This window comes from Lipotes vexillifer, unplaced genomic scaffold (genome assembly GCF_000442215.2).
Source record: "Lipotes vexillifer unplaced genomic scaffold, Lipotes_vexillifer_v1.1 scaffold6, whole genome shotgun sequence".
In the NCBI taxonomy this organism is placed as follows: Eukaryota; Metazoa; Chordata; class Mammalia; order Artiodactyla; family Lipotidae; genus Lipotes; species Lipotes vexillifer.
Genome location: NW_006799037.1, coordinates 176,273 through 188,234, shown reverse-complemented (window position 1 = coordinate 188,234; position 11,962 = coordinate 176,273). Strand labels below are relative to the sequence as shown.

Genomic DNA, 11,962 nt, shown 5'->3' with positions numbered 1-11,962 from the left:
TCCTGCTGGGGATGCAGTTTCTTTATTTAGGATTTTGACAAACCTTCACACATGCAAGGAACAAAAGATGCTCATCTTTTCCAGTGGAGATAGAGAGCTTCCTGAGCCTTTAGCTTTTATGCCCATAAACTAAATTAAAACCAATAGCTGGCATTTTCCTTAGTATGTTCTAACCCTTTTCCAAGTAAATACATTAAAAAAAAAATCTTCCCAAGGAAAGGTAATCTACACCTAGCATTCTAGATTCTCTGCCTGAATGCAGTGACTTCCCAGAGAATGTGTTCTTCACGGTCTTCTGACATTTCCCACCATAAAATACAGCTGTGCAGTGATTCTCAGAGGACTAACTTGGGGTCTATGTTTACAGGAGGTTCATTTCCAAGGAATAACTCTTAAGTGCTTTATAGACTCCTGCCTAATTAGACTTTTATTCTGAGAGTAAAGATAGCTGGCCAGGTACACACAGGTATATATATATATATACCAGGAGCTTTATTTTTCTTGTTATAAATTCCCCTAGAATATACAAGGATGGTAGAAAACAAAGTTTTAGTCTGAGTCTACTTCAAACGCAGCAATTTCCTTAATGTGGCTAAGCAATACAGATGATTCTGTGCCCTGCCTCTGTGGTTACGCATAAAGCAGAGAGGACAAGGCTGAGAGCTGAGCAGCACTGCTGTCAATGGACGACAGTTGCCATTGTACCCACCTGAACTGCAATCTGGGTGCCGTTGGATGTTGCCACTAAGGTCAAAGGTCTGGTTTCTGTGGTTACTAAGTGATGGCTATGCTGTTGGTGCCCCATTTCTGATGATGCAGTATGGAATGCTGCCAAGTCCTGAGCCACAATTGCAACCTTGAAAAATACACAGAAAAATTAAAACTATGATTTAAATAGGTTAAAATCCATTTAACACAAGGGACTGTCTTCAAATTCAAAAGAAAAACCTCCCTTCGGACCATACACTTGTAGAAGCCTAAAGCTGGAAAAGACCTTACATATTGTCTATTCTGGACTCTTTTTTTTTTTTTTTTTTGGCTGTGCCATGCAGCTTGTGGGATTTTAGTTCCCCAAACAGGGATTGAACTCGGGCCCTTGGCAGTGAGAAGCAGCAGTCCTAACCACTAGACCACGAGGGAATTCCCATGGACTCCTCTTTTTTATTTGAGCAAGTTGAGGTTCAGATAGACGGGACGTATCTAAGGTTATAAAGTGAGCCAATGGCAAAACAGTAGAGGACACTGAAAAAGTGGATTCGCTATGTCAGGCTCCATTAACCAGGAGAGACATGACTGTGCCTAGATTCTTATCCCTAAGAGGCTGCCTGGGAAGTTACACACGTGGACTAATTCACACCTCATATGTCTATTTATTCCCGAGTTTGGATCATTGGTAGATATACTATTTTCTCCTGTTTATCTGTTGCATTTAAAATTAGATTTCCATAAAAAAATTTAAAAAAAAACAATTAAAAATTTTAAAAATAAAAAATAAGACAAAAGAATAAAAAATAAAATTGGATTTCCATTGGGAATTCCCTGGCAGTCCAGTGGTTAGGACTCGGTGCTTTAACTGCCAAGGGCCCAGGTTCGATCCCTGGTCAGGGAACTAAGATCCTGGCAAGCTGCATGGTGCTGCCAAAAAAAACAACAAAAAAAAGATTTCCATTAACTAGGAAAACAAAGTACCAGTACCATTACTGACAAAATAGCAACTATCTTTTTTTTTTTGGGGGGGGGGCGGTGCTCACCATGGCCTGAGGGATCTTAGTTCTGACCAGGGATAGAACCCATGACCCCTGCAGTGGAAGTGCAGAGTCCTAACCACTGGACCGCCAGGGAATTCGAAGCAACACATCTTGTTATACTCACTTCCTCTTTTAGATTCCATGGAATCTTTCCATCTTGTTCCTGAAGCATCTAGTCAAAGTGGTTAAAAGTGCTTTTGTGGCTCTTAAACCACAAATATAGCTTTTGCTATGTGGATAACAAAGAAAATGGCATCAATTACTTCTGTTATATGATATTTAAGAATTTTGTCCAGCCAAACTCAGAGAAAGAATAAGTTAAAAACTGAAACTACTATTTTACTTGGCCATTAATCCATTAAAAATGCTAGATTTTAGAGCTAATAGATATTCAGCTTGGATCAATTCCAGTAATGTTCCATAGTCCAGCAACAGATTTCAGTATGGCAGTAGGGGAATAGTTTATATTGGACTAACCCTTCCTGCAGATAACAATCATAAAGTGTGGAAAAAAATATGAAAAAGCAATCATTTGAAGGCAGTGGTGAATGATGAAAAGCAGGCAGGAAATGGAGGGGATTCTCAAAAGAAGGGAACCACACTGGGTCACATCTATGTTTAAATAGCTTTTCCACTGAGGGCACTCACCAGTCTGAGCAGCACAGGGCAACTTAAGCTATCAGAGATAATGGAGTCTGTGGCTGCCAGAATGGCTATGTATTGAGAGGGATATCCTAGAAAGGAGAAAACCAGAGGGAGGGGGGCTCCCAAACCTGTGTATAAACTCCCCTCAATTATTTAAGACCTTAGAACTGCAAACGTGTTGGGGGAGTTCCAATAAATCTGGTAGAAAGCAGCAGCCAGAAGGCTGAAAAGCTGAGAAGAGATTTCAGCGATACCACAGGACAGATAGGATTTAGAATTTCAATCCCACCAAGTTAGAAGGGTTTGGAAAATACCTCAGGCTTTCCATTGAAACCCTAAGAGCCACACTTTAGGAGTAAAGATTGTATCCCAGGACTGAAGATTCACCCTGAGACTAAATGGCAAAACTAAAACAGAACTACTTTAATAAAGTATAAAACCCAGCCTCTACAAGTAACTTAACTACCTGACAAAGCAAAATCAACATTCTTCAGAGAAAGATAACAAAATTAAGAATCTCTATAATGTATCATCCATAATGTCCAGAATACAATAAAAAAAATTACAACACATAAGAAGAGGAAAATGTAACCCAGAGTCAAGAGAAAATGAAGTCAGTAGAAACAGACCATGAGATGACCAAAACGTTAGAATTAGCAAACAGGGACTTTAACACAGTTATTATAAATATGTTAAAAGGCTTATGGAATGCACACAAGAGGAAATCTCAGTAAATAAATTAAAACTATAAAAAAAAGTAAATTCTACAATCAAAAATGAGAATATCTAAAATTATCTGAATGGGCCTAATAGAAGATGATGATGTCAAAAGAAAAGGTCAGTGAACTCTAACATCAATAGGAATTATCCATCTGAAGAACCAAGAAAAAAAGATTAAAAAAAAAAAGAATGGCTCCCCAGCAACTTGTGGGACAATACCAAGTTAATATACATATAATTAGAGACCCAGAGGGAAAAGAGAAACAGAATGAGGCAGAATAAAAACTTTTTTTTGTTTGTTTTGTTTTGTTTTTGTTTTTTTGTGGTACGCGGGCCTCTCACTGTTGTGGCCTCTCCTGTTGTGGAGCACAGGCTACGGACGTGCAGGCTCAGCAGCCATGGCTCACGGGCCCAGCCGCTCCGCGGCATGTGGGATCTTCCTGGACCGGGGCACGAATCCATGTCCCCTGCATCGGCAGGCGGACTCTCAACCACTGTGCCACCAGGGAAGCCCCAGAATAAAAACTTTTGATGAAATTATGGCCAGACTTTTCCTAAATCTGGTAAAAAACAAATATCCCCCCAAATATTATATAATGTTTTATAATATTATATATATTGTCTTATAATTATATATAAGAAACCTAGTAGATAAATACAAAGAAGATCACACCATAATCACATTGCTAAAAAAATCTAGAAAATAGCCAGAGAAAAACTGATATATTATATACAGGGGAACAATGATATGAAGATGGCGGATTTCTCATCAGAAACAATGAAGGACAGAGACAATTTAAAGTGCTGAAAGAAAAAAATTAACTGCCAACCAAAATTTCCATATCTAGCAAAAATATCCTTCAAAACAAAAATGTTTCAAAAAGAAGGGTGAAATAATATATTTTCAAATAAACAAAAACAGAATTTGTCACTGTAGATCTGCACTGCAAATAATGCTGAAGCATATCCTTCAGGCCAAAGGGATGATTCCATATGGAAACTCAAATCTACAGAAAGGAATAAAAGGCACTGGAAATGATAAATTAGGGGGTAAGTATAAAATATTATGTTTCCTGTCATCCTATAACTTACTTAAAAGATTAACTGTTTAATGCTAAAATATAATGTTGCATTGCCAGGGTTATAACATGTAAATGTAAAATATATTACAGCAGCACAAAGAGTAGGGGCATGAATGAAAATATACTGTTGCAAGGTTCTTAGACTTTATGTAAAGTAGTACAATGTTAAGTCTAAGTAGACTTCAATACCTTAAGGATGCACATTTTAATCCCTGGAGCAACCACAAAAAAGTAACACAGAAGGGTATAATTAGGAAGTTATTTGAGGAATTAAAATGAAATATGTATGCACCTAATAACAGAGATTTAAAATACTGGAAGTAAAAAAACCCCTAACAACTAAAAGGGAGAAATACAAATCCACAATCATAGTTGGAGATATTAATTCCTTTTTCTTAGTAACTAGTAGAACAAATATAGAAATGATTAATAAGGTTATCGAATATTTGAACAACACTATCAACCACCTTAACCTAATGTGTAGTATGCTACACCCAACAAGTGCAGAACACACATTCTTTTCAAATACATATGGAATGCAATGGGAAATCAATGAAAGACACAGGGAAAACAAGTCTCAAATTTCAAAGTAATGAAATCCTACAGAATATGTTCTCTGACCATAACAGATTTAAATTAAAAATCAAGAACAACAGGTATCTTGGACTTCCCTGGTGGCACAGTGGTTAGGAATCCGCCTGCCAAAGCAGGGGACACGGGTTTGAGACCTGATCTGGGAAGATCCCACGTGCCGCAGTGCAACTAAGCCTGCTAGCCACAACTACTAAGCCTGCGTGCCACAACTACTGAAGCCTGCGTGCCTAGAGCCTGTGCTCCGCAACAAGAAAAGCCACCACAATGAGAAGCCTGCGCACCCCAAGGAAGAGTAGCCCCCGCTCTCCACAACTGAAGAGCCTGTGTACAGCAACGAAGACCCAATGCAGCCAAAAATAAATAATAAAATAAATTTATTTAAAAAAAAAACACATTTCCTTATTAAAAAAAAAAAAAAAAAAGAACAGGTATCTAGAGAAGTACCAGATATTAAGAAATTAAGCAACCTGCATGCAAATTAAAACCATCATGATATATCATTTCACATCCACTAGAATGGCTAAAATTTTTTAAAGTAACAACACAAAATGTTGATGCTGTGAAACAAACAGAAGTCTTAAACATTGCTAGTGGGAGTGTATGATGGTCAAACCACTTTGGAGGACTGTTTGGCACTTTCATATAAAGTTAAATATACCTCTACCCCATGGCCCAGCAATTCCACTAACAGCTACTTATCTAATAGAATGAGACCATATGTGTACAAATATACTTGTACTAGAATTTTCACCGCCACCTTATTCACAATAATCAAAGATTGGAAGCATCCCAAATGTTCATCAAGGGGAGAATCTATCAACAAATTGTGATATATTCCTACCACAGAATACTGCTCAGCAATAAAAAACAATGAACTGATGTTATAAACAAGAACATGGATAAATCTCCAAAATATTATGTTAAAAGAAAAAACCCAAAAACAGAAGAGTTCATACTCTGGCTCCACTATGAAAAGTTTAAGAACAAACAAAATAATACAATCAGAATAACTAGGTGGAGACTGACTGGAAGGGGTCTCAAGAGAACTTTCTGGGGTGATAGAAATGTTCTAGATCCTGTTTGGGATGGGATGGGTGTGTATGTTTAATAACTCACTGAACTGTAAATTTAAGATCTGTGCAGGGAATTCCCTGGCAGTCCAGTGGTTAGGACTCTGTGCTTCCACTGTCAGGGGCCCGTATTTAATCCTTGGTTGGGGAACTAAGACTGCACAAACAGCGCGCTGTGGCCAAAAAAACCCAAAAAACAAACAAACAAAAAACCCGTGCATTTCACTCTATGTAAATTTTACCTCAATGAAGAAAAAACAGATTGCAGGCTAATATGAAAAACATGTTCAACCTCACCAAACAAATGAAAGTAAAAATATAATTTATCCTTGGCTTGTGAATTATGCAAATATAAAAAAAAATCCTAATGCTAGTGAGAATACAGTGAAAACAAGAACACTTTTAGATCCATGGCATGATTGCTAAAACTTTCCAGAAAATAATTTGGCAATATGTAGCAAGAAGCTTAAAATAGTTCATACCATTAATCTAATAATTCCATGTCTAGAATTTGTTTCCTATGAAAATAATCAAGAGGCTTGCTGAACAATTTATGAATGTGGAATGAGTTAATGTTATGTATATCCATTTTATGGATTATTTTGTAAATATTAAAAAACCTTTTAAAAGAACGTTTAGGGATTTCCCTGGTGTCACAGTGGTTAAGACTCCAAGCTCCCAATGCAGGGGGCCCGGGTTCAACCCTTGGTCAGGGAACTAGATCCCACACGCATGCCACAACTAAGAAGCCTGTGAGCCGCAACTAAGGAAAAGGCGAGCTGCAACTAAGGAGCCCACCTGCCGCAACTAAGACCCAGCACAACCAAATAAATAAGTAAATAAATAAAATATTTAAAAAAGAACACTTAATTGATATGAGAAAGTACTCAGGATGTAGTGTTAAGTGGATGACAAGCATACAAAATTGTATTATAATCCTAACTTTCTTCACATATGCATACACACAGAAAAAAAGATGAAGTAAATAGTCTTAAATGTTGAGACTGGTTATTTTAACATCAAGGTAAATAGCTGATTTTTAGTTTGAGTCTCTATTTTCAAATTCTCTTGGGTAGATACCTTTAAGTGGAATTACTGGATCATACGTAATTCTATGTTCAACTTTTTAAGGAACTGCCACACTGTTTTCCACAGCAGCTGCATCATTTCACATTCCCATGAGCAATGCACAAGAGTTCCAATTTCTCCCCATCATCCCCAAAACTTGTTATTTTCTGTTTTTTGGATAACAGTTATCCTAATGTAGGTGAAGTGGGATCTCACTGTGGTTTTTATTTGTATTTCCCTAATGATAATGATGTTGAATATCTTTTCATGTGCTAATTGACCATCTGTAAATCTTCTTGGAGAAATGTCTATTCAAGTCCTTCACTCATTTTTTTAAAAAATTTATTTATTTTTGGCCGCGTTGGGTCTTTGTTGCTGCGCGTGAGCTTTTTCTAGTTGCGGTGAGCAGGGGCTACTCTTCGTTGCAGTGTGTGGGCTTCTCATTGTGGTGGCTTCTCTTGTTGTGGAGCACAGGCTGTAGGCGTGCGGGCTTCAGTAGTTGTGGCACACGGGCTCAGTAGCTGTGGCTCACGGGCTCTACAGCACAGGCTCAGTAGTTGTGGTGCATGGGCTTAGTTGCTCCGCGGCATGTGGGATCTTCCCGGACCAGGGCTCGAACCTGTGTTCCCTGCATTGGCAGGAGGATTCTTAACCACTGCACCACCAGGGAAGTCCCCTTCACTCATTTTTAAATTCGTCTGCTTGCTTTTTTTCTTATTGAGTTATAGGAATTCTTTATATAGTCTAGATATTTTTCCCCTCATAATATTATTATTTTATTATTTTAAAATATATTCTGGGGACTTCCATCGCAGTCCAGTGGTTAAGACTTTGCCTTCCAATGCAGAGGGTGAGGGTTCGATCCCTGGTCGGGGAGCTAAGAGCCCACAGTCCTCTCAGCCAAAAAACCAAAACAGAAAACAGAAGCAATATTGTAACAAGTTCAATAAAGACTTTAAAAATGGTCCACATCAGGGCTTCCCTGGTGGCACAGTGGTTGAGAGTCCGGTCTGGGAAGATCCCACGTGCCGCGGAGCGGCTGGGCCCATGAGCCGTGGCCGCTAAGCTTGCGCGTCCGGAGCCTGTGCTCTGCAACGGGAGAGGCCACAGCAGTGAGAGGCCCGCGTACTGCAAAAAAAAAAATATAAATATATATATATATATATATATATATATATATATATTTCTAGATATTAATCCCTTATTAGATATATGATTTGCAAATATTTTCCCGCATTCTGTAGATTGTCTTTTCACTTTCTTGGTAGTGGCTTTTGATGCACAAGTGTTTTTAATTTTTTTTTTTTTTAGCTGCTCCTCGTGGCTTGTGGGATTTCAGTTCCCCGACCATGGATTGAACTAGGGCAACGGCAGTGAAAGCCTGGAATCCTAACCACTAGACCACCAGGGAACTTCCAAGTGTTTTTAATTTTGAAGAAGTTCAATTAATTTTTTTCTTTCATCATTTATCATTTTGGTGTCATATGTAACAAATAATCTCCTAATCCAATTTATCTATTTTTTCTTTCATTGCCTGTGCGTTCGGTGTCATATATAAGAAATAAGATCATGAAGATTTTCACCTATGTTTTATTCTAAGAGTTTCATAGTTTTAGCTCTTAAGTTTAGGTCTTTAATCCATCTTGAGCTAATTTTTATATATGGTATAAGATAAGGGTCCAATTTTATTTTTTCTCATGTGGATATACAGGTTTCCCAGCACCATTTGTTGAAAAGACAAATGAAAAGCCCTTTCCCACTGAATGATCAAATTCTGACTGTCAAAATTTAGTTGACTATATATGTGAGGGTTTATTTCCAGATTCTCTATTTTATTCCATTGGGAATATGTATCACTTTTGTAATCTGAAATTAACTAACTAAAATAGATGGAAAGCACTGACTCTTTAGTCTATACCTGCTAACTAGGCTTCCAAAGGCACCTGGAAAAATGAGTCTCAGAAATGCAATTACCTTAATGACCAAAAAAAAAAAAAAAAAGACTTAGGGAAGGACTGACTGCTTTCCTCCCATGCATGTAAAGAAATGGTTACAACCAATTTAAGTGTTACAGATAATTCACAGGTGGGGTCCGAACACCCCAGTGGATAGCCAATGTTTGCCCGATGGCCTACATGTAGCAGCAGAAGGAGCAGTAGCAGCAGCAGGTCCTCAAGTGAAACCCCATCCCTGTTGTGATATCCCTAGTTGCTGGAAGCTGCCTGGCTTTATTCTAGCCCTCAAAGCCTTCTCTCTTGAGAACTTTTCTAGCTCACAGGCTACAGATAAGCTACATAAGAATGTGTGCTTTAGGGTCACTATCTTTCCAGACCTGCGACTGTACAAGGTGTATTTACCCAAGCTGGGCTATAAACCCATCCAGGAATCCCAGAGCCACGGAAATGACTGCAAACTGATTAGGTGGGACCATTCCATAAGACAGCCTAAAAGCTAGTGGTTGCGTTTTTTGTTTGTTTGTTTTGGCATAAGGTAAAATTAGAAACAATAAAAATGCATGGATCTTAGGTGTTCTGTTGAGTTTTGACAGTTAGATACAACTGTGAAACCACCACTTAAAACAAGATGTAGAATAGTTCCTTCATATTTCATTCCATCAATTTCCTCTCCAGCCAAGCAGCACTTTCTGATTTCTATCACCATGGATCGTCTTGTCTGTTCTTGGATTTCGTGTAAGTGGAATCATATGGTATATATTCTAGATGGAATCGCTGAGTCATAGAGTAGAGGTATGTTCAACTTCATAAGAAACTTCCAAACAGTTCTTCAAAATGGTTGTAACATTTTATACCCTCACTAGTGTGTTGAATGTCCTAGTTGCTTCATTTCTTTGCCAACATTTGGTTTTGTTTGTCTTTTTTATTTTAGCCATTTCCCTGTGTCTGAAATGGTGTCTCTTTGTGATTTTAACTTGCATTCCTTTGATGATTAAAGATGTTGAGCACTTTTCTGTGTTACTGCCTTTCATGTACCTTTTTTTGTGAGGGGTCTGTTCAAATAATCAATCAGATGATTTGATCTTTTTTTTTTTTTTTTTTTGGCTGTACGCGGGCCTCTCACTGCTGTGGTCTCTCCCGTTGCGGAGCACAGGCTCCAGACGCACAAGCTCAGCGGCCATGGCTCATGGGCCCAGCCACTCCATGGCATGTGGGATCTTCCCGGACCGGGGCACAAATCCATGTCCCCTGCATCAGCAGGCGGACTCTCAACCACTGTGCCACCAGGGAAGCTCCTGATTTGCTCATTTTTAATGGGTTGTTCACCTTTTTATTATTGATTTATAGAAGTTTGTCATATATTTTCAATACAAGTCCACTGTCAGATATACTGTGAATATTTTTTTCCCAGTTTGGGGCTTATCTAATCTTTTACTACACATTGTCTTTGGTGAGCAGAACTAATTTTGAAGAAGTCCAATTTTTCAGAAAAGAAAAAATTTTATTATTAGTGCATTTTGTATCCTGTCCAAGAAATCTTTACCTTAAGGTTGCAAAAACATTCACTTTTCTTCTAGAAGCTTTATGATTCTGAGTTTTGTATTTCAAGGTGTAGAAAAACTTCAATTTTGTTCCTTTTTTCAGGACTGTTTTGGCTATTTTAGGTCCTTTGTATTTTCATGTAAATTTTAGAATCACATTATCTGTATCTTCAAAAATTCATGCTGGAATTTTTATTGTGATGGTATTGAATCTGTAACTGAATTTAGGAAGAATGACAGCTACTAATTGACAGACTTTTTCACTGAACAGGGTAAGGTAGCTGCAGTGAAACCCTGCACTGCCTTCAGCATAGCACAAGAAGGGTTTTTAAATGTTATTAACCAATATCATTTATTTTAAAAGAAATGAAAAATTAAACTACAAAGAGATACATTAGATTGGCAAAAATCCAAAGGTTTTACCACTATATTGACTGTCAGAAGGGGAGGAGGCACTCTCAAAGGCTGCAGCTAGGAATGTAGACGGGTATAACTCTAGAAAGGAAGTCTGGGAATATCTATCACAATTACCAATGCATATGTTTTTTGACCCAGCAATTCCACTCCAGGGATTTATCTAGTAGCAGATGTACTCACACACATGCAAAATCACATGTGCGCAAGGATATGTGTTGTTTGAAACAGCAAAAGACTTTAAATAAATTATGGCATGTCCAATACAGTGGAATATGATATAGCTTAAAAAAAGAATGAGGAGGGAATTCCCTGGTAGTCCAGTGGTTAGGACTCGGTGCTTTCTCTGCCAGGGCCCGGGTTCGATCCCTGGTTGGAGAACTACGATAACTAAGTTCCCTCAAGCCATGCTGCATGGCAGGAAAAAAAAAAAAAAAAAAGAGGAAACTCTCTATAAAATGAAATAGAAAGATTTCCTAGATGTATTATTAAGGTTAAAAAAAAAAAAGGTGAAGACGAGTATAGAATTTACTATCATAAAAAGGGAAGGGGGAAGATGACTATTTATTTGTATTTGTTTGTATATGCTTAATGAGTTGTTGGGAAAATTATGCAAGAAACTGATAAAAATGGATTATCTCTATGGGGGCAGGGGTGGAAAGAAGACTTCACTGCCTATCTGTATATACTTTTTGACTTTTGAATTATGTGAATATATTACATATTCAAAAAATTAAATTTTGCAAATGAATTTTTTTTCTAAGTATCTGATGATGATAATGATGATAGGAAGAACAACCATTAATGAACACTTAATATATACTTGGGCTGACTACTTTATATGCATTATCTTGCTTAATCCTTCTATTAACCTCATGGGGTAGATGCAATAATCACTCCTATTTTACAGATAAGGAAAAACTGAGACTCAGAGGGTTATGTAGCTAAGAAGTTGTAAAACTGGGATTCAATCTGAGGTTTGTGTGCTTAACCACTATATCACACTGTACATCTATGTAACGGTTTTGATATTGATATATGTATTGACTGATATAAAAGAAAAAAGCAATTACCTGCTGCCCTTCTGTACCCTCGGCGGTAACCATAGCAACAGAGTGTGTTCCT

The 11,962-nt window shown here is 37.8% G+C and overlaps 1 protein-coding gene across 1 annotated transcript in view; it reads right to left on the bottom strand.

Annotated features, from left to right (window-relative positions):
• ZNF143 (zinc finger protein 143) overlaps positions 1–11,962 on the bottom strand; it is a 55,728-nt gene that overhangs the window by 1,127 nt on the left and 42,639 nt on the right. The window contains 2 exon segments of the mRNA XM_007471384.1: positions 710–856; positions 11,911–11,962. The exon segment at positions 11,911–11,962 is cut by the window's right edge and continues 8 nt beyond it. Of these exon segments, the coding sequence (XP_007471446.1) occupies positions 710–856; positions 11,911–11,962 (199 nt within the window).